This window comes from Ovis aries, chromosome 4, assembly GCF_016772045.2.
Source record: "Ovis aries strain OAR_USU_Benz2616 breed Rambouillet chromosome 4, ARS-UI_Ramb_v3.0, whole genome shotgun sequence".
NCBI classification, from domain to species: Eukaryota; Metazoa; Chordata; class Mammalia; order Artiodactyla; family Bovidae; genus Ovis; species Ovis aries.
Genome location: NC_056057.1, coordinates 102,660,874 through 102,684,671, shown reverse-complemented (window position 1 = coordinate 102,684,671; position 23,798 = coordinate 102,660,874). Strand labels below are relative to the sequence as shown.

The 23,798-nt window shown below is 39.2% G+C and overlaps 1 protein-coding gene across 7 annotated transcripts in view; it reads left to right on the top strand.

Annotated features, from left to right (window-relative positions):
* DGKI (diacylglycerol kinase iota) overlaps nt 1-23,798 on the top strand; it is a 513,862-nt gene that overhangs the window by 319,160 nt on the left and 170,904 nt on the right. For 4 of the 7 annotated variants that reach the window (XM_060415131.1, XM_027968850.3, XM_060415133.1 and 1 more), the window contains exon 20: nt 13,846-14,045. In XM_060415131.1, the coding sequence (XP_060271114.1) occupies nt 13,846-14,045 (200 nt within the window). Of the gene's footprint in view, nt 1-13,845; nt 14,046-18,320; nt 18,384-23,798 lie in introns of all 7 variants that reach the window. The other 3 variants (XR_009600539.1, XM_042248885.2, XM_042248884.2) reach the window with 1 other exon arrangement.

Sequence of the window (23,798 nt, the reverse complement as noted above, 5' to 3'; positions counted from 1 at the left end):
AGGAGAGATTAAGAAGAGGTGGCAAGAATACACAGAACTATACAAAAAAGATCTTCATGACTCAGATAATCACGATGGTGTGATCACTCACTTAGAGCCATACGTCCTGGAATGAGAAGTCAAGTGGGCCTTAGGAAGCGTCACTACTAATAAAGCTAGCGGAAGTGATGGAATTCCAGTGGAGCTATTTCAAATCCTAAAAGATGATGCTGTGAAAGTGCTACACTCAGTATGCCAGCAAATTAGGAAAACTCAGCAGTAGCCACAGGACTGGAAAAGGTCAGTATTCATTCCAATCCTAAAGAAAGGCAATGCCAAAGAATGCTCAAACTACCGCACAGTTGCACTCATCTCACATGGTAGCAAAGTAATGATCAAAATTCTCTGTTAAAGCCAGGCTTTAACAATATGTGCACTGTGAACTTCCAGACATTCAAGGTGGATTTAGAAAAGTCAGAGGAACCAGAGATCAAATTGCGAACATGTGCTGGATCATTGAAAAAGCAAGAGAGTTCTAGAAAAACATATGCTTCTGCTTCATTGACTATGCCAAAAAGTCTTTGTATGGATCACAACAAATTGTGAAAAATTCTTCAAGAGATGGGAATACCAGACCACCTGACCTTCCTCCTGAGAAATCTGTATGTAGATGAGGAAGCGACAGTTGGAACTAGACATGGAACAACAGACTGGTTCCAAAGAGGAAAAGGAGTATGTTAAGGCTGTACATTGTCACCCTGCTTATTTAACTTATATGCGGGGTACATCATGTGAAATATTGGGTGGATGAAACTCAAACTGGAATCAAGGTTGCTGGGAGAAATATCAATAACCTCAGATATGCAGATGGCACTGCTGTTAAGGCAGAAATGGAAGAAGAATGAAAGAACCTCTTGATGAAAGGGAAAGAGGAGAGTAAAAAAGTTGGCTTAAAACTCAACATTCAGAAAAACTAAGATCAAGGCTTCCAGTCCCATCACTTCATGGCAAATAGATGGGGAAACAATGGAAACAGTGCTAGACTAATTTGGGGGGCTCCAAAATCACTGCAGTTGGTGAGCACAGCCATGAAATTAAAAGATGCTTGCTCCTTGGAAGAAAATTTATAACCAACCTAGACAGCATATTAAAAAGCAGAGACATTACTTTGCCAACAAAAGTCTACCTAGTCAAACCTATGGTTTTCCCAGTGGTCATGTATGGATGTGAGAGTTGGACTATAAAGAAAGCTGAGCACTGAAGAATTGATGCTTTTGAACTGCGGTGTTGGAGAAGACTCTTGAGAGTCCCTTGGACTGCAAGGAGATCCAACCAGTCCATTCTAAAGGAGATCAGTCCTGGGTGTTCATTGATAGGACTGATGCTGAAGCTGAAACTCCAATACTTTGGCCACCTGATGCGGAGAGCTGAGTCATTTGACAAGACCCTGATGCTGGGAAAGATTGAGGGCAGGAGGAGAAGGGGACAACAGAGGATAAGATGGTTGGATGGCATCACCGACTCGATAGACATGGGTTTGGGTGGAGTCTGAGAGTTGGTGATGGACAGGGAGGCCTGGCGTGCTGGGATTTATGGGGTTGCAAAGAGTCGGACATGACTGAATGACTAAACTGAACTGATTCCTGTCTTAAAATATATATTTATCCAGTTTTTTTTCCAGCACTATTTGTGAAATAGACTTTCCTTTTCTTAGAATCGCCTATAGATTCTTTTTTTGTGTAGAATTTCAATTATTTTCTATAGAATTGCCTTGGAGCTTTTGCCTCTTGATTGTATGTGGGTCTTTTTCTAAACTCTATTTTGTTTCATTGATTTGTTGATTCTATGCCACTTCCATACTGTTTTGATTGCTGTAGATTTCTTTTAAGTCTTCAACCTGGTAATATGAATCTTTTCAGTCTGTTTTTATGAGTGTTTTAGTGACTATACATCTTTTGATTGTATACAGATTTTAGAATCAATTACTATCTACAAAAAAATGTTTTGATTTTAATTGGGATTGCTTTGATGCCATAGATAAATTTAGGAAGAATTGGCATATTAACTTTATTGAGTATTCCAATCTATAAACATGATATATTTCTCCATTTATTTAATTGTTCTTTAATTTCTCTTAGCAGTCTTTCATAGTTTCAGTGCAGTTCAGGTCTTTGGATACCTTTTGTTAAGTTCATTCCTGAGTATTTTATACTATTTAAGTAGTATTATTTTAAATTTCACATGTAATCATTATTGCTAATATGTAGAAATAACTCATATGTATGGTGTACACATGTGTAGATATTTGTCTTGCAACTTTGCTAAATTCACTCATTACTTCTAGTGGTTCTTGATATATTCTTTGTGTTTTTCTGACCTAATTGAGTGGTTTGTAAATAGGGGCAAGTTTTATTATTTCCCTGGGGTGTTAGTCACTCAGTCGTGTCTGACTCTTTGTGACACCATGGACAGGGGTCCACCAGGGTCCTCTGCCCAGGGGATTTTCCAGGCAAAAATGCTGGAGTAAGTCGCCATTTCCTTCTCCAGGGGATCTTCCTGACCCAGGCATCAAACCCTGGCCTCCCACACTGTGGGCAAATTCTTGACCATCTGAATCACCAGGGAAACCCCACACCTTTACTTTTTCTTGCCTTAGTGAATGAGCTGGCAATATATAGAGTTACAGTGGTAAAAATGAACATGCTTGCCTTATTCCTGACTGTAGGAGGGAGCATTCAATGTTTCATTAGATATGAAAAACCCTTTATGTAATTAAGTAATTATGGTTCTATGAACAGTTTTCTGAGAGTTCTTTTTTTTAATCACAAATGAGTGATATATTTTATCAAATGCTCTTTTTTTTGGTATATATGGAAGTAACCGAGTTTTCTTTCTCCTTTGTTTTCTTTATATCACAGATTCCACTGATTTTTTTAAAGTTACTAATCTTGCATTTTCAAGATAAGCCTCACTTGATGTATTATCATTTTTTAATATGCTGGATTCAGTTTACTAGTATTTTGTTAAGCATTTTTGTGACTATGTGTATGCAAGATACTAGTCTATACATTTATTTTCTTGTAATATCCTTTATGGGTCTTGGTATCAAGGTTATGTTGGCCCCCATACATTGAGATAGGAAATGTCTGGTTTTTGAAAGATTTGTGTAAGATTGGTATTACTTTTCCCCTTAAGCATTTCATAGAATTTAATTCTCAGAGCTTGAGATTTCTCTTGAGGCAAGAGTAGATATAGAATTACTCACATTTTCTATTTTCTATTCAGTCAGTTGATAAACTGCATTTTTCAAGGAATTTGTCCACTCCACAGAAATTAAGTCTGTTGGCATAAAGTTGTTCACAGTGTTCTCTTATTATTCTTTTAATGTCTGTAGAATCCCCTCCTTTATTCTTGGTAAAAGTAATATGTTACAGACCGTTTACTCTTATAATTCCGTTTTTATCTCCCTTACTTTGTACTAGTTTTTTTTTTTTTTAATGTACTACCCTTGGACATATATATAAACCCCACATTTCAGTATTAACATTTTTGCTTGTCTCATTATTTTGAAGAAATTTAGAAACGAAAGAACAGTCCATAGTCTGTTATATGTACCCACATATCCACCATTTCCAGCTTTTGTCGCTTCTTTCTATTGATCAGATTTCATCTAGTATCATTTTGCTTGAGTTTGAAAGATTTCCTTTAGCATTTCTTATAGGACAGTTCTCTTGGCAGTGAATAATTTCATATTTAACTTTTCTGAAGTGTCTGTATTTTATCCTCATTTTTTTGGAAATATATTTTTATGAATATAGAATACTGGATCGACTAGTTTCTTTTCTGGCTTGTCTCAGCACTTTATTTCTTCTTTTTAGTGCTTTGTTTATTTTTGGCTGAGCTGGGTCTTCATTGCTAAGAGGACTGTCTCTAGTTGTGGTGTGCGGGCTTCTCATTGCAGGGGCTTCTCTTGTTGTGGAGCACAGACTCTAGGAACATGGACTCAGTAGCTGTGGCGCACGGACTCAGTTTCTCTGCAGCAGCTGGGATCTTCCCAGACCAGGGGTCGAGCCTGTGTGCCCTGCGTTGATGGTGGATTCCTACCCACTGTACCACCAAGGTCGCTTTGGCTCTCTCAGTATGTGCTTTCACTTTCTTCTGACCTCCATGTTTTAGGGATGAATAGCCAGTTACCATCTGTATCACTGTTCCCTTGGTGTAATGTATCTTTTTTCTCTGATTTTTAGATTTCTCTTCTGTTTTTAAGCCTCTCTGTGTTTGTTTTGCTTTTCTGTCCCTGCTGTAAACAAACCACCACAGGTAGTGGCTGAAGACCACACACGTTTATTCATAGAGTTTGGGAGGTCAGAAGTCGAAAGTGGGTGGTGGGGCTGTCTTTCTTCCAGAGACTCTGGAAGGGACCCAGTTTCTTGGCTTCTCCACTTGCTGAGGTGGTCTGCATCCCCTGGCTTATGGCCCTGCCTCACTCTGACCTCTGCTTCCATACTCACATCTTGTCCTCTGACTCTCGTGCCTCCCTCCTTTGCTTGCAAGGACCCTTGTGAAGACACTGGGGGCCCCTTCCTCAGATAATCCAAAATAATCTCCTATCTCAACATCCTTAGTTTAATCATAACAGAAAAGACCCTTTTGCCTTGTAAGTTTTCATAGTTTCTGGGCATTAGAATACAGACATTTTTTTCTTGGTGGTGGTTGTGGTGGGCATCATTCTAACTTCCACATGATTTTGTTTGTATTTATCCTCTTTTAGGTTCATTGGTCTTTTTGGAACCGAAGTTTGACTTTTTTCCATAGATTTGGAGTATTTTCATCTATGTGTTTTCTGCTCCTTTATGTGTACTAAAGATTGCTTTATCTGTTGTCTCACAGATCCTGGAAAACAATTTCATCTCTTGTTTTTCAGATTAAATAATTTCTGTTGTTCTGTTTTGATGTTTACAGACCCCTTCTTTTTTTATGCTGCCCAGTTTGCTCTTAAATCAATTTAGTGGCCATTTCAAAAATGTTTTCTTCATCATGGGTCACATTTTCTTGCTTCTGTGTCTAGTATGATTGATTATATGCTGGAGAGATTATGTGTTGTATGCAGTCTGGCTTTTATTTTATTGTGACTTAGCTGATACAGTTTTAGCATCATATTCTACTAAGTCCAATGTAAGGGATGGATGTAAGGCTAGTGTTAAAATGAAAAAATCAATAGGATGTGTTAGTTATACAAATTTGTTTGATCCCAGGCTATTGTTGATTGTTTGACTGTACTGTATTCACTCTGTCATAATACTGCAGATTTCAGGGGACTGATATGGAAATAGCTTGAACCCATGGAGGTGATGTTTTTCCAGCCTGCACCATTGAATCCCAGGCTAGATCTCAGCAGAGAAGCTGAAAAGCCCCCTTTGCAGCTTTTTTGCCTCATTTACTCACCTTAAGAGTTTAGTTCAGTTCAGTCACTCAGTCGTGTCTGACTCTTTGCAACCCCATGAACCACAGCATGCCAGGCCTCCCTGTCCATCACCAACTCCCGGAGTCCACCCAAACCCATGCCCATCGAATCGGTGATGCCATCCAACCATCTCATCCTCTGTTGTCCCCTTCTTCTCCTGCTTTCAATCTTTCCCAGCATCAGGGGCTTTTCACATGAGTCAGCTCTTCACATCAGGTGGCCAAAGTATTAGAGTTTCAGCTTCAACATCAGTCCTATCAATGAACACCCAGGACTGATCTCCTTTAGGATGGACTGGTTGGATCTCCTTGCAGTCCAAGGGACTCTCAAGAGTCTTCTCCAACACCGCAGTTCAAAAGCATCAATTCTTCAGTGCTCAGCTTTCTTTATAGTCCAACTCTCACATCCATACATGACCACTGGAAAAACCATAGCCTTGACTAGACGGACCTTTGTTGGCAAAGTAATGTCTCTGCTTTTGAATGTGTTATCTAGGTTGGTCATAACTTTCCTTCCAAGGAGTAAACATCTTTTAATTTCATGGCTGCAATCACCATCTGCAGTGATTTTGAAGCCCAGAAAAATAAAGCCAGCCACTGTTTTCCCATCTATCTGCCATGAAGTGATGGGACCAGATGCCATATCTTAGTTTTCTGAATGTTGAGTTTTAAGCCAACTTTTTCACTCTCCTTAATAGTTAATCTACCTCAATTGAACAAAAATAGAGAAAGACATAAATATACCAGGAGGCCTCCCTAGTGGCTCAGACAGTAAAGAATCTGCCTGCAATGTAGGAGACTGAGGTTCAATCCCTGAGTTAGGAAGATCCCCAGTCCATGGGGATGCAAAGAGTTGAACACAACTGAGTAACTAAGAATAATAAATAATACAAGTAAACCACATTGAGAATGAGTACTTAGGTTTCTACATTATAAGACTCTTACCTGTTTCACAAAAACATTCTTGATCCATCAGTTCAGTTCAGTCGTTCAGTTGTATCTGACTCTTTGCGACCCCATGGACCACAGCATGCCAGGCCTCCCCGTCCATCACCAACTCCCGGAGTTTACTCAAACTTATGTCCATTGAGTCAGTGACGCCATCCAACCATCTCATCCTCTGTCGTCTCCTTCTCCTCCCGCCTTCAATCATTCCCAGCATCAGGGTCTTTTCAAATGAGTCAGTTCTCTGTATCAGGTGACCAAAGGATCGGAGTTTCAGCTTCAGCATCAGTCCTTCCAGTAAATATTCAGGACTGATTTCCTTTAGGATGGACTGGTTGGATCTCCTTGCAGTCCAAGGGACTCTCAAGAGTCTTCTCCAACACCACAGTTAATAAGTATTCAATAATGCCTAGATTAATTTCAGTGAGCAGAAGGCAAGTTTTTCAAATAAAGCCCTTTCTTTTTCACCGTCTTCTGCTTCACACTGGCCATGCTTTAGTCCTATGGCTAATACTGTCAAAGTAAGGCAAGGGACTCTAGATGGTATGTGGTAGAATTTGGGAACATGAAATTATTTCCTAGCATCATAAAATGCTAGTGTGAAAACAGGCCATAATAGCCTACCAAAAACTCATCACTCAACATATACAGAAACTGAGTCTACAGAGCTATTTTTGCTGTAAATAGTGACTCATATGGACAATAATGAAGTGAATTGCAGTACAATTGCTGATTGTATATAGACTGCTTACATCATGCATTGAAGTAGGATTCTGAAACATACCCATATCCTGAAATCTTAATATTTGATAAAATGGAAAACAATAAAGCTTATGGCATTGCTTCATGGCAATAAAACAGCATGTAAAAACTTATATAGATAAATGTGGAGTAGATGATAATAGTGCCACTGCAAATTACTTAATAATTTCTCATTTTGGTGACTAAGGTTGTGTGTCAGACAGGGAAAATAACCCATGTGAGGTAGTTCAATTGAGGAAATTTAATCCAGGGGACTAATCATGGGATGTTAGAAGAAGAACTGGAAGGAAGTAACCTATGTAGCGATCCATGGATTGGCAACTGCAGAAATTCTCTGCAACCTCCAAGGCTGGAGGGATAAAGGGAAGAGATGGTATTACCAGCACTCAGGAGCCAGGGCCACTAGGCAGGGGTGGAACCCTGGAGAAGTGGCATTGATGCATTCTGCAGCAAGGGTCATCAGGCGGGAGCTGGGACTCCAGAGGAAGGAGTCAGGCCATGAGAGCTGGGCTCGCTGCTGTGGTTTGCTGCCTGTCTGGGCTGGTCATAGAGTCGGGGGTGGGGGGCTGGGCGAGAGTGCTTGCCTGTGGGAAATGGAAGCACAGAGAAGAATCAACCACAGTCAGATACTGCTTGAGAAAAAGAGAGCTAAGGAGAAAGATTTGCTCTCTCCTCTCTTTCTCCCAGCTAATTTGTATATTTATATTTTTGTTTCTTGTTCCTAGTCCTTTAATACATCTGAGTTGTAATGTGTATGAAGTAAGCTAGAATACTAATTTTTCTCTATTATAGGAAGAAGTATTCCCAGCACCATTTGCTAAATTATCTATGACTTCTCCAGTAATTTATAATCCCATATTCAAATATTTGCATCCTTATGCATATGGGTTTATTCTGTGCTTTCAATTCATTTCCTTTGACCTTTATGTCTTGTCTTGTGCAAACACCTCTGTTTGAATTACATCTCAATATTTAATAAGGATAGTCTATTTTTCTTTATGTTTTCAGAAGGTTCTCAGTCATTTGTGGACCTTATTCTTTGAAATTAATTATAGAATTGGTTTGACAAGATTCTTCACAGTAGTATTTCTCATATTCACTTGGAATTACATTGAATTTATTATTTTGGAGGAAATTAATATTGTTAGAGTATTAAATTGTCCCATCCATGAGTATGGCATGACTTTCCATTTCTTTAAGTTTTCCTTTGTGTCTCCAATAGTTTAAAATTTTTCTGCCTAAAAGTCTCATGCATTGCTTTGTTGTTTTTGTTGATATTATATGACATCCTATTTTTTAAATGTTTTTTATTATGATTTTGCTTAGTTTATTGGAAAGGGGAACACTATTGGATTTTTTTATGTGATAGTGTACCTTTCTTATGAGGTTTAATTCTTGGCCTGTGAATTTTCTTGGAATTTCTATGTATGGGATGATACCTGTGGGAATATTACCAGGTTTCCTTTTTTTTCTTCCAAACCTTTTTCTTCCAGTTTTATTTTCTTGACTTACTATGTTGTTCAAGAACCTCCACTGCTATGCTGGAAACTTTCATTACTGGTGGAGTACTTTGTCCCTTGAAAGGAATGCTTTCATATTTTCTTAATTCCAAATAATGTTTTCTCTCGTTTTGATAGATGACTTTCTTCAGTTAAATAAGTTATGTCCTATTCCTGGTTTTCTAACAATTGATTCTAAAAGGCACTAACTTTATTTTTTTTCTGCATCTTTTGGGATGATAATGTTTTGTTCACTTAAAATGTAATGTCGTGAAATTATATTTCCTTTTTTGCTTTATTCTTATTAAAGTATAATTAATTTACAATGCTGTATTAGTTTCAGGTGTGCAGCAAGGTGATTTGGATATATGTGTGTATATATATATGTATTCTTAGATTCTTTTCCACTTTACAAGATGAGTATAGTTCCCTGTTAAGTCCTCATTATTTACCTATTTGTACATAGCAGTGTATGTATGTTAATCTCAAATCCTAATTTATCTCCCCCCCAAACATCCCCCGCATTTTGCTTTCCCCTTTGGTCACCATAAGTTTGGTTGGTATGTCTATGAGTTTGTTTCTGTTTCATAAATAAGTTCATCTGTATCATTTAAAAAATTTCCACAAACTAGTGCTATCACATGATATTTAAAATTATATTGGTATGTGATATTGGTAGAAAATTCAGTTAAAATTTTGTTTTCTGTTGCTGCCCTTATCTGGTTTTGTTATCTCAGCCATAGCATCATTTTCTAAAACAAGTTTTGTTAGACACTGCCTTTCTTTAAAACTTGGATGAACTTGTAAAACATCTAAGTCCACGTAGCACATTTTGGTGTGGGGTTGGAATGAGAAACATTTTTGATAACTTTCAATTTTTAAAACCAGTTTAAGCTATCCAATTTCTGTATTTAGTATACCAATTTTTGCAGTTGTATTTTCCCAGAAATTTATCTAGAGTTTCCAGTTTAACATGTAGATCTTCATAACATGACTTCTAAACTTACACTGTGCAGATACACTCACAGCTTACAGTTTGCAGAACAGTAACTGCACGTTTAATTGATTAAAACTGCAGTGTTCATAACATATTCTGGGAGAAGAATTACAAATTTCCCAATGTAATATATGTCTTGACTTGAGTAGCTGCCCACAATATTCTTATTTAGAAAGACATTCATGACAGTTATATGTGGGCTTCTATTAAAAATGTGTTTATGTTGCTTTCAAACTATAGAATATTCAGTTGCTCTGTTGATAAAATCTAAAGAGGAAGGAAAATACTTATTTCTGTTTATCATGCACATTAATGTCCTATCTTATTTGATTAGTATTTGATATCATGTACAATCACATAATATATTTATCTTCTTTTATTTTTTAATAAAACAAATTTTCCCCTTTTTGTTATTTGATATTATAAGATTACAAGATATTATAAGGTTTGTTCATCTTAGAAAAAAAAAAAAAGAACAGATTTTCATGTTGCTGATTGTCTCCTGTGTTTCTTATCCACGTCACTGACTGCTGCCTTGGGCGTTTTTGTTCAGGGACTGGGTCTGGGAGTCAGTGCCCAGTCTCTCCCAGTCAGTGGGGAGAAGGAAACGTTGGAGGACTTGCCCTTGTTTCTCTTCTTGTCTCCAAACCCAGAGCTGTCCATCCTGTCATCTGGTGGCAGGTGGAATAAGGACTTGAGTAGTAAGAAGGAGGATGAGATTTGAAGAGAGATGAAGAATAGTATTCTGGGGAGGAGCATATTGTGGAAAGACAGAAGATCTCATGCTATTCCTGTGGACTTAAAGTTGTTAGTGACTGTAGAACAGTGAATGGCAACAGATGTGCTTAGCTTTGCTGCTGCTGCTGCTAAGTCCCTTCAGTCGTGTCTGACTCTGTGTGACCCCATAGACGGCAGCCCACCAGGCTCTCCTGTCCCTGGGATTCTCCAGGCAAGAACACTGGAGTGGGTTGCCATTTCCTTCTCCAATGCATGAAAGTGAAAAGTAGAAGTGAAAGTGAAGTCACTCAGTTGTGTCCAACCCTCAGCGACCCCATGGACTGCAGCCTTTCAGGCTCCTCTGTCAATGGGATTTTCCAGGCAAGAGTACTGGAGTGGGGTGCCATTGCCTTCTCCGGCGCTTAGCTTTGTTTCCCTTCAAATTCATATACTACCAAAAAGGCAATATTTGACATTTTCACAACAATATAACACATGTTAGGTTGAACAGACAATTGAATATCTGTCTTTAAAATACCAATAGATTTTTTATTGGTGGATTCAAAAATCCTGGACATTATTATAGTTGTTAGAGCCTGTGCCTTATAGGATATGAAGCCTACACCCATCTGAATGATGAAAAATACCTATTTCTAGCAAGTCTTTTAAAAACTACTTTTAGTCTAGCTCCTTCCAAAAATAAATTACTGTGGTTGTGCTAGCACTAATAGAGCTGTCTTTATTCTGAGAAGCTAATTACTATAATTCCTCTTGTGCCTGTGCAGCGATCTCGGATTGATTCTGAAATGCCAGTGGAACTGCCATTGACAGCTATCTACCTCTGTTTGTTGCACTTGCTATTGATCTACCATTGAGGCTGAGAATATGGTTTAAACATGCTCTATGGTACTGTGGAAGCCTTCTGATACCAAGGGGTTGGAAAACATTTAAGTAGTTTCAAGCCCTGTCAAACCCAAGGAGTAACTTCTTACTTACTTGGCTGGTTCTGCATTTTTATTCGTCATTGAAAAGTGAAAGTGAAAGTCGCTCAGTTGTGTCCGACTCTGTGCGACCCCATGGACTGTAGCCATCCAGGCTTCTCTGTCTATGGAATTCTCCAGGCAAGAATACTAGAGTGGGTAGCTGTTCCCTTCTCCAGGGGATCTGCCCTACCCAGGGATTGAACTGGAGTCTCCTGCATTGCAGGCAGATTCTTTACCAGCTGAGCTACCAGAGAAGCCCTTTATTTGTCATTAGGCCTAGTCAAGACTGAGGAAAAAGGAAGAAACTGGTATTTCTCCCAGTGAATGAAGGGATACAGCTTTGTCAGATAAATATTGGACTGAGAATTACTTGAAGGAAAGGGAAATATATTGGGAAAGTCCTGGAGTTGCTAATAGTGCATCAAATCCATTGGTTAACTTAAATGGGTCATTTAAGTACAATCAGAGAAGCTTTCAGCTGAATAACAGGATTGGGTAATAGGCTAGAAATAATTTTAATAAATTCTCACTTCATTCTCCTCTGCCTCTTTGTTCTACTAATTGAATAAAATTGTGTGTAAGGGTTACAATTGAATGCTTTTTAATGTCAAAGGTGTTCAATAATGATAAGTTCTTTTCAGTTTTTGTTCTATTTTCTTTCCCTCCTTTCTGTTCCTTTGTGTTTCTTTTATCTTTGCATTTATACATAAACAGGTTTCTATTGTTCAGATTAATGTGAGTGCAAAAATAGTTCAAAGCACAAAATAAATACAAATACCTGGGAACCAAATTAGTGGAAACTGACTTTACAAATCTGAGTTAACAAGTTTTTATTCCTCATTCATAAGATAGAGGTGAGAAGTGTGGAAATAAGCTGATAATATGTAGATTTCCCTTTTTTGAGTGAACCTTTTAGATTTTGGGCTACAGTTAGTATTAACTCCTTTTAAAGATTTGTTTACTTTGTTATAAATTGATACTCAAAATGCATTATAATAGAACCTTATTGAACAAATGTTAGTAGTATCTACTATAGTTAAATATACATCTAAACTTACAGCATAGCAATTTTACTCATTGTAGGTATGTATCCACCAAGAGATACACACAAGCAAGTTTGCATCAATAATAGCCCCAAACTTGAAACAGCCAAATGTTTACCAGAAGAAGAGTAGATAAATATACTTTTCTATTGCTCAGAAACAATGATAAGCACAAGATGTCAGATATGAGACTACATATTGTATGGTTTATCTTATATGAACTTCAAGTTCAAACACACTGAATCTATGGTAATAGAAATCAGTTAGTGGGAGGTGAGAGGAGTATAAATAGATTGGGGATTGGACAGAAGTGCTTGGAAACCTTCTGGTTGCTGTAAATTGCCTAAAACTTAATCTGGATGGAGATTCACATATGTGTATAAAAATGTTCATCAAACTGTATACGACAGTTTGGGCACTCTCTATGTATGCTGTAACCAAACATATTATTTGATTTTAGTCCATCCCTGTAAGGGTGAGTGATACTAAAATAATCTTTCTTTTTTTTTTTTTTTTTTTTTTACCAAGGCAGAGAAGTTATGCTAATTCACTGCAGAATTTTAATGTTGGATTGACTTTTCATTTTGTGGCTACTGTAGTGAACCAAGCTCTTATTGTGTTAGATTTTGATCCTCAAAGCTGCTTTACTCTTCAGAATGTTTTCAACTGAGGATTATTATTTTGCATTTCATTGATCTTATACAGATTAGGAGTAGTTTGAGGAGGTTTTAGGTAAGAAGGAAAAGCTTGCCTGAAGTTTGAAAATTTTTCTATGGATGGGTAGCATATTTTAATATAATGCATATTTAATATATAACTATGATAATTATATATTATAAATATACAAAATATATTTATATATTAGCTATAGTATAGAAGCTGTCTTAAACTATGTGTTTTATCTTTTTTAAGATTCTTTCTGTTTTGCACACATTGGTTATTTAATGGAAGTAGATAACGAAAAGAGCTTTTGTATTAACCTAACGATTAAGACTGAAAATACATAGAAGCAAAAAGTAGCTGTCAATGAGGATTTGCGATCAGGCTTTCAAAAGTTTAAACATTTTAGCTTATTTATATTCATGATTTACCCAAGGTTTCCCATTTTACTCAGGACTAACAGCTTTCACTAAGTATTTTTCAAAGACCTTTTGATTATATGCAGTGGACTTGGGGTTTCTGGGTTTCCTGAGTAGTAATTCTTTTTTTTCAAGATTTTTTTTTTTTAATGTGGATCATATTTAAAGTCTTTATTGAATTTGTTACAATGTAGCTTCTCTTTTTATGTTTGGGTTCTTTGACTGTGAGGCATGTGGAATCTTAACTCCCCGACCAGGGACTGAACCTGCACATCCTACATTGAAAGGCAAAGTCTTAACCACTGGACTACCAGGGAAGTCACTCCTGAGTAACTCAGGCACTAAGCTCTTGCTTCCTTTTGTCTCTTGTCTTCACAGGCTGCCCTGCAAGTGGGAGGCCATGGAGAAAGGCTGCACCAGTGTCGGGAGGTCATGCTGCTAACTTACAAATCCATCCCCATGCAAGTGGATGGGGAGCCCTGCAGGTTGGCCCCGGCTATGATTCGGATCTCACTGAGGAATCAGGCCAACATGGTACAGAAGAGCAAGAGGAGAACGTCCATGCCTTTACTCAATGAGTGAGTCTGCGCGCGCCCACCTTTGTGAACACGGAGACCGCGGTGAGCAGGGCACTGAGCATGTGTATGGCCGGAGGCCTCCCTGTGCTGAGAGAGGAGAACAGTCCGGGAGCCGCAGCTGCCCCTTGGCCTCTCGCACATATTTCTTCTTCATGTTTACTATACAGTGACCGTACGCTTCTTTCAGGAGTAATTGTTGTATGGTATGTTAGATTGATGATGCTTTTTCACCGACCACCCACTTAAGTATATATTGACTGGGACCAGCCGAAAATCATTGAGTGGTTCAGGGTCATAAAACCTGTCTGGTTAAACATGTTCGGTTTCATTTTAAGAAGGCCCTGTTGGCCTCCTCTTCTTGACCCTGGTTACTTGGTTTCTCCAGGGCAGAAGGTTGGCAGAACTGGGTTTTGGCTCACTGCTCCCCATATTGCATCCCCTTCTGCTTGTTAGTGGACTGTACCTTTCCCAATGCTCGCAGTTTGGAGTCTGATATTCTCTGATGCTTCGACTCAGTTTTTCCAATGCTGGAGAGCATCCTGTTGTCTAATAGATGAGACCTGACCCATGACTCAGTGCCTGAACAAAATGTACCCCTCCTGGACCCTTTCCTTTCTTGGGTGCTTCGATAAACTGATTTGGAAAAGGTGATAATGACTGGCTATGTTGAGTGCACATTCATTTTATAGAGTCCCTTTATCTAATTTTTGATTGAAAATGTCTATTTGGGCTTAGAGAAAGGGATGAAGAAACATGGGGATTTGGGGCCTCATTTTGAGCCTCTTCTATATATCATGCCCCTTTGTCTGACCTGACAGTCAGACACAGGTAAGGTAAGGTAAGGTAAGGCCATTTCCGGGTTTGAATTTTGGCCATTCTTGTGTCACAGTGAGGTACCCTCGGAGGTGCTCCTCCTGTTCGTGGCCCGTGATGCATGGTTCTGTATTTGTACTGAATGGCTGGCTTCCTCTAGTGCCTGCGAAGCAAGGGCATGCTTTACCAAGGTATTTTCTGAGTCAGTGTGACAGCTACAGAAGTGCCTAGAATGAACCCACGACACGGGGGTCATCGCTCTCTGCCAAAGCTCCGCCCCTGTCCTGAAAAGGCAGACGTTGAAGAGTAGCATTCGACAGGGCTCATAAAGCGTTTTCCTCTGTAGCCTCTGCTCCTAAGCTTGAGGGGTCTTCTCTCCTCTGCACCCTCTTATTCGAGAATCACTCTGCACTTCCCCAGCATTTTTCCTAGATCCTTATCCAGAGGGCTGGTGTAGTTGCCTTTTTCATTTTGTTTACATTCTGCAGCTAGAGAAACTCTTGGGTTATTTTGGTTGCTTTTTCTATCCTCTGCCTTTCCCTGCTATTAGGTTGGAAATACACTTCAGGAGTTTCAGGCAAGGTGTCAGCAGTAGTATACAGCTGGCCATACTGTCTCTTAAAAATGTTCAGAGTTAAGCTGTGAACTATCGGTTGGAGAGAAAATCTGAACTACAAAGTGATAAGTCCTCTCTGAGATAGTCCAGGTTGTTTTGGGTCACTTGTAGATCACTTGTTAGTAGGGCTAAAAATTCTTAGTATCTACAGCCAAACAGCTCTCATTTTCATGCTTGGTGCTTCTACCCTTAATAGCCTTATCAGACATGTAATTATTTTGGGTTGTTTAGTTTCAAACAATTTTTGCCCTTGAGAAAAAAAAATTTGTTTCTGCTCAGAAACTGTATTAAGAATTTATTGGGGCTTTCTTCATGTATTAAAATCAAATGTAAAGAGTTGAGTTTTTTTGGTACATGTGGTACATATGAAGTGACTTCACAGATTTAGCTGCGAGGGTGTTCAAGAAGCCATTTCATCTCAAAAATGCAGTCACGTGCCACTACGGGGCAGTGGTGCCTCCATCTAAGCAGCCTCAGACTCGAAGATAGACTTCTGGGAAATGGCAGTAATAATATTCTGTCCATTTCTTAAAAGGACATATATATATTATCTTAAAGATTAGCCAAGATCTTGATTCCTACTTATTATTAAAATTATCCTTCAACACTGCATTTTTAGAAAATCTGTCAGCCACTACTCTTCTTCACCCTTTGTGATTAGACTGCTTCTTGCTGTTTGGAAATCCAGCTTTTTCCACTAAATTTCCAAGTGGCGTTTCCAGTGTAAGGGAAGCCTGGCCACTGATACCTTCCTAGGCGTTTTCTTCCGCGTTCTGAGTCCTTCAAGCTTTTCATTCTTTAGGCCCCCGTTGTGCAAAGTTCACCTTGGCAGTCAAGACAGAGAGCAGTCGGGCCTGTCTTGAACATCATCGTATTTCTGCTCTCCTGTTGCTCTTCTTGAGTTTGTCCCTTCCTTCCTTTTCATCTGTTGGCTTTTGCTCCAGTTCATACTCCTATCGACATATCACTTTCCCTGAGAATCCTTTGCCTTCTGCTTCCGGCCCTTAAATACACCACTCAGCGTCCCTGCAGTGCTCTTGTTAGCTCTGTGACACCATTTATCAAAACTAGTGTCATTGCTGGCTGACTTGTCTCCTCTGCTCTGGGGGGAGACCCTGGGGTTTTCCTTGCAGGGTCCCCAGTGCCCGTCAGTGTGCTGAGTCTTAATGTTACATGTTGAACAAGGGATTCCCACATGCATCAGATCTATAATGTTCCATCTGTTGCATTTCTCAGAAATCGATTCCAAAATAACATAAATCTAAAACTTTGTGAGTATAAAAATAATATAGAAAACCTCTTGATTGTATTTTATGGTAGTAAATGGAAGATATATGCTTAATAATTTCAAGATCTGGTATACATGGATGGCTGGAGAAAATCCCATGAGAAACAGCTAAATGGCCTTCATGATGCCCCTAGACCTTTACTTCTGCAAAAAGAAAAAAAAATTCTAACAAATATTTATTGGCTTGTGATCCCATTTGCTATTACTATACAAACTAAAAGACTAGCTAGGCCCATTAGGCTCACTACCCCCTCCTCTGCCCACCCCACTGATATAGGAGCATATGCCTTTATATGTCATTTATGGCTTATGAATCTACTTCAGATATGACTCTAATAAATATCATCCACCCCAAAAGTAATTGAGCAGGTTTGTCTAGGTTCATATTCATGTATTAGTAACGTGGTAGCCAGATAAACCTGATCTTGCTATTTGAAAGGCACTCTTGAAGGAGATCAGAAGTTCTACATTAACTCAGGTGCTTAGGAAGATCTTAGCCTGAGTTCTCTAGCAATTAAGACAGCAATGTGAAGGGTGACTGCATACTCCATGGGAAAGATTTTCAGTTGGCAGACTCTGAATTGGGCAACTGGGTTCCCCCATCCTGGGCTGCTGAAAAGTACTATTGGTGATAACTGATAGCCCTTTGAGGATAATAAGGAGTTAATTCGTGGGAGGCTTCATATGAGAATTTACATACCCAGCAGAAATGAGGGAGTAGGGTTATAGGGAAAGATGGATTAGGGAAGAGTGTTATACTGAAACCATTCAAATGGTCTGAGAGAGTAAGAGTTGTTACTAATAACATGAAAGTAACAGAAAATGGGGGGTTTCATTTCTGCAGTTCCACATTTTATCTTTTGTGGTAGCCAGGGAAGACCCTTTCTTTTATTTTAATTTTTAAACGAGGGATAGAGAAGAGAGAGAAGTCTATGGTTTCACTCCACTGCCAAGAGTATCAGTGGAATTATAGCATCATTGTGATGAAATTAGGCTTTCTTGGTATGACCTTTAAGTTTTTGTTGGGTGGCTCTGGTCAAGATGGTTTTTCTTTTGACATGAACATTTCAACAAAGCCCTGGAATCATGAGGACTATTTGTTAAGCGATTCAGCTTACCTTGATTCTGCTCAAAGATGAGTTGACTGGGCCAGCCTACCACTCGTGTGTGTGTGTATGTGAGTGTGTGTGTCTGTGCACACGCACAGATGGATGCCCTCTGAGACCTGGAGCCAGAGAGGACCATGGTGCCCCGTAGCCCCGCGCAGCATCCGCACTCCTGCAGCGGCTGCAGGCGCCCTGCCTCGTGCCCCGCTCTGCGGCTTGCCTGAGCACCAGCCCTGCCATGTGTCCTGTTGGCTTCGTCACTATCACTGGCTTTTTGGATTCTTTCTGTGGCTGGCTTGGTTTTCCTTTTCTTTTCATTCACTGTTTGGTGATGTGCTCATTTAAGTTCTGTTTAAATTTTGTGTGTCTCTCTTTCTCTCTCCCGGCTTGTTCCCTGTCTGTCCACGCTGTTTTGCTGACTGTCTTCGCTGCTCATTCCCTGCTGCCTCTAGTATCCATCAGGTGCAAGCTGCGGACCTGCGGAGAGTGTCTGCCCCCCCAGGCTCCTTCACCATGTGAGTACAAAACCGTTCTGTTTTTACATTGTGTCTCTCAGCTTCATTTCCTCTTCAGGGCCAGAGGACCTGCATCCTCGTCCTTCACAGGTCTGCTTCTCAGACAAAGAACCACCTTGCTGCGATTGTCCACTTTAGCCCTTCTTTGATTTGAGACGCAGCTGTGAAGTTCTCTGTGTTTTCTTCATCTCAGTCTTCTATGAGTTCACGGTTTAAGTTTTTTGATTAGACACTTCAGGGTCCAAAGTTGCACGGGGTTGTATGAAATTCCATACCAAGCTTTGGTTTCTGTGGAAAGTAAACCCATTAGATCACTCCATCACCTGTGGCTCTGACCTTGAAGCAGCGCCCGCTACTCTTGATTCTGTGGATGGAGCCCTGAAATTATGGATATGTGTGGAGCTTTGAGTGTACATACGTGCAAAGAAGCACCCGCTACCCTTGATTCTGTGGATGGAGCCCTGAAATTATGGATATGTGTGGAGCTGTCAGTGTACATACGTGCAAAGACACACCGCTATCCTTGATTCTGTGGATGGTCCCCTGAAGTTATTGATATGTGTGGAGCTTTCAGTGTACGTATGTGCATCTGTGCATTTTTCCAGGTTGAGCGTCCATAGTGGTAGTAAATGATCAATGACCCAAAGTTGTCAGTGAGTTGGCAAAATGCATTTTATACGTAGTAGTTTGTACTTAGCATACTTTATGCTTTTTTTGTGTGTGTGAAGAACAGAAAGAAATTATTTTTTTTTAGCACTTCAGGACTTTTTTATGCTGTTGCTTCTTTCTTGCCCTTGCTTCTTTTCTCCATCTTACATATACTTGTATTATGTTTCAGGTGCTGTTAAAGGTGCTTTACATACATCAACTAACTTACTCCCCAACACCCGTATGCTATAAGTGGCATTATTGCCTCCATGTTATATATGAGGGATCTGATGAACAGAGAAGTTAAGTAACTTCAGGAAGGTCACACAGCTAATAAGTGGTAGGCTAGGATTCATACTTCTGCAGCCTGTTTTCAAAATTCATGCTCTTAACAATTTATAATCTGCCGTTTGTAATCAATCAGTATCCTTTGTATTTCTCAGAGCTCAGTTGAATAACTGTCTTTGCTAAGAACTATACCTTGATTATTTCTGGTAGAACTAGTTATGTCCCCATTGGAATTCACTATTACAATGTTGTACTTATTAAAGTTCTCAAGGTATAATCCATTGGTACTAATTATATTAGCTCTGTATCTGTGTATATCCCGCACTACACTTAGGCCACTTGAAATCATTTACAGTATCTTCCTGTGACTTTTGTATCCCCAGTCCTGATCACAGACCTTAACACAAAGAATTCTGAAATTAGAAAGAACTGTTTGTTGGTTGGTGGAATGAATGAATGAAAGAATGCATGTCTAAATAGAACCATGCCAGTATCTAACATCCAGGGATGTGCCAATGTGACTCCTAAAGTTCAGTTATTATATAATTTTACTTTCAGCTCTAATCTTGTGGAACATGCTTATTTATTCATTTATTGCAAAATGTTTTTCTAAAAGTATTATTTTGTACTTGCTCTGTGTCAGATGCTATTTTCCGCCTAGTATTTAGGGTTCAGCACAGCAACCCTATACTTTCATGGAACTCAGTATCGACTGGTCAGACAACAAGAAAATAGCATTTACTTTCTAATTTGGCAGCTGTTCCTGGGGTATATTATTCTACATAAGCCCTGTTCAATAAATGTGAGTCCAGAATGGCTCTCGGTGTTCATTATTTTCAGCACCTTTGTTGATAGAGTTCAAACAATTGAGAATATCAACAGCAGACATGCGGGTGATATTTGTCATATTTATATCATCATTTAAGCTTTGGTTGTGTTTGTTTTCATCATATAATTTAAATGGGGCTCTTTTTCCCTTTTTTTTTTCAGGCATGTATGCTATGGGAAGGTGAACTGTCCTGTTAGTTTTCATAGCGTGTATCAGTACCCCAGATATGACCACTTAAAACTTGACTATTGATCTAAAGTATTTTATACTTATATGTGCTATGTTAATTAATGCATATTATAGATTTTATATCTGTATAACTGATGACTTACATAATAAGTATTTATTAAGGTATTATTTTAAAAATTCGATAACTAAACACTGTCCAATAGAGCAAGGAAAGTGGAGAAAAAAATCCAAGCACAATAATAAGCATTGTCTTTAATATTGGGCTGGCCAAAAAGTTGGTTTGGGGTTTTCTGTACGATTGTATGGAAAAACCCACACTCACTTTTTGGCCAAGCCAGTATTATGGCAGAGGTCAACCTGGCTTATACCCGCTCTCATGCTGCGGTTTGCAGCAGTGTTTGAGAATCACGTTAACCTTGCCTTGGTCCTCACAAAAGTCAGGATTCCAGTTTAGAGAGCTAAACTTTTTTTTTTTTACTCTTGCATCAACTATTGTCTGCTCAGAACAACTCTTTTTTACAGATGATCTTTCCTTTGGGAGAAACCTCTTTATGCTGTTTCTAAAGCAAACGTTACTTTCCTAAAGCAACTTGAATTATCCTTTCTCTCTAACTTTCCAATGACTTTTTTTTTTAATTAGGAAGTCATGGTTTTGACGACATAATGCATACATTATTAGGAATTGCAGCATACTATTAATGTGTGCCTACAGGGGAAATTTCAGCTTTACATAAAGGAGAACCTTGAAATTTTGTTTTGATCATGTATGACCATATATGAGGGTAAACTGAACTGAACTGGGGAGGGTAAAGCATCTGCCTGCCAATTCAGGAGACATAGGAGATTCAGGTTCAGTCCTTGGGTCAGGAAGAGCTCCCCTGGGCGAGGAAAGGGCAGCCCATTCCAGTATTCTTGCCCAGAAAATCCTATGGACAGAAGAGCCCAGTGGGCTACATCCATGGAGTTGCAAAGAGTCAGACATGACTGAGTGATAACAACAAATCAAAGGTATTTAGTGCCTTCATCCAATAGAACACAATAAAGTAAATGAATTATTTCACTACAAGTTTTATGTTCTGTACCTTTTTCTTTTTTTTTTTTTTTTCATCAGAGAAAAGCTATAATTCCCAAAGTTGGCTTCAGTTCAGTCGCTCAGTCATGTCCAACTCTTTACAACCCCATGGACTGCAGCATGCCAGGATTCCCTGTCCATCACCAACTCCTGGAGCTTGCTCAAATTCATGTCCATTGAGTTGATGATGCCATCAAACCATCTCATCCTCTGTCGTCCCCTTTTCCTCCTGCCTTCAATCTTTTCCAGCATCAGAGTCTTTTCTAATGAGTCCGTTCTTGGCATCAGGTGACCAAAGTATTGGAGCTTCAGCTTCAACATCAGTCCCTCCAATGAAAAATAGGGACTGATTTCCTTTTGGGTTGACTGATTTGATCTCTTTGCAGTCCAAGGGACCCTCAAAAATCTTCTCCAACACCACAGTTCAAAAGCATCAATTCTTCGGCGCTCAGCTTTCTTCACAGTCCAACTCTCACATCCATACATGACTACTGGAAAAACCATAGCTTTTACTGGACAGACCTTTGTTGGCAAAGTAATGTCTCTGCTTTTTAATATACTGTCTAGGTTGGTCATAGCTTTTCTTCCAAGGAGCAAGCATCTTTTAATTTCATGGCTGCAATCACTATCTGCAGTGATTTTGGAGCCTGAGAAAATAAAGTCTGTCACTGTTTCCATTGTTTTCCTGTTTTCCATAAAGTGATGGGACCAGATGCCATGATCTTCATTTTTTGAATGTTGAGTTTTAAGCCAGCTTTTTCACTCTCCTCTTTCATCTTCATCAAGAGGCTCTTTACTTCCTCTTTATTTTCTGCCATGAGGATGGTGTCATCTACATATCTGAGGTTATTGATATTTCCCCTGGCAGTCTTTATTCTAGCTTGTGCTTTATCCAGCCCAGCATTTCACATGATGTACCCTGCATATAAGTTAAATAAGCAAGGTGACAATATACAGCCTTGATGAACTCCTTTCCCGTTTTGGAACCAGTCCATTGTTCCATGTCCAGTTCTAACTATTGCTTCAAGTGTACCACCTAATTATTCAGTGTTTGTTTATATTGTGAAATGATCATCACAGTAAGTCTAGTTAATCTTGAGTTGGCCAAAAAGTTCATCCAACTTTTTCCATAAGATGTTACCGTGAAACCCAGTATCTATCATCATATGTAGTTACAATAGTTTTTTCTTATGATGAGAGCTTTTAAGATCTCTTAGCAACTTTAAAATAGACAATCCAGTTCAGTTCAGTTCAGTCACTCAGTCGTGTCCGACTCTTTGCGACCCCATGAATCTCAGCACACCAGGCCTCCATGTCCATCACCAACTCCCAGAGTTCACTCAGACCCACGTCCATCGAGTCAGTGATACCATCCAGCCATCTCATCCTCTGTCGTCCCCTTCTCCTCCTGCCCCCAAACCCTCCCAGCATCAGAGTCTTTTCCAATGAGTCAACTCTTCGCATGAGGTGGCCAAAGTACTGGAGTTTCAGCTTCAGCATCATTCCTTCCAAAGAAATCCCAGGGCTAATCTCCTTCAGAATGGACTGGTTGGATCTCCTTGCAGTCCAAGGGACTCTCAAGAGTCTTCTCCAACACCACAGTTCAAAAGCATCAATTTTTCCATGCTCAGCTTTCTTCACAGTCCAACTCTCACATCCATACATGACCACTGGAAAAACCATAGCCTTGTCTAGATGGACCTTTGTTGGCAAAGTAATGTCTCTGCTTTTCAATATGCTATCTAGGTTGGTCATAACTTTCCTTCCAAGGAGCAAGTGTCTTTTAATTTCATGGCTGCAGTCACCATCTGCAGTGATTTTGGAGTCCCAAAAAATAAAGTCTGACAATACAATGCTCTTAATTCTAGTCACCATGTAGCAACCACATTACATCCCTAGGATCTATTTATTTTATAATGGATGTGTGTACCTTTCGGCCTCCTTCACCCATTTCACCCTTGCCTCCCCAGTGTTGCTCAAAGAATTATTAGAGCAGTCCCTCAATTAATAAATTCTTTATAATTAATGCCTTTACAGTAGAATCCCTGTTGAAGACTGCATGCATGCACTATCTCATAAATCATAAATATTAATGTTATGTGGTCATGCCTCAAAAGCCCCCAAAAGTGTGTAACTATAAAATGAGTCTTTCTGGAACTCTTTTACTTTTAGGAGTTCTTTTCATTAAGTTCTGTTTCTCTCCGGCTCTTCCTCTACCAAAATGAAATAATGTGAACTGGTTACATCTAATTTATTCATTTTTTATCTTTCAAAAATATTATTCAGTGTCTACTTCAGATGTCAGATACTCTGTGGGATTCTGGAGATAAGAGATTAGAAAGCTAAGGTTACTGCCCTGGAGAAATGGATGCACTGTAGGAATAGACCT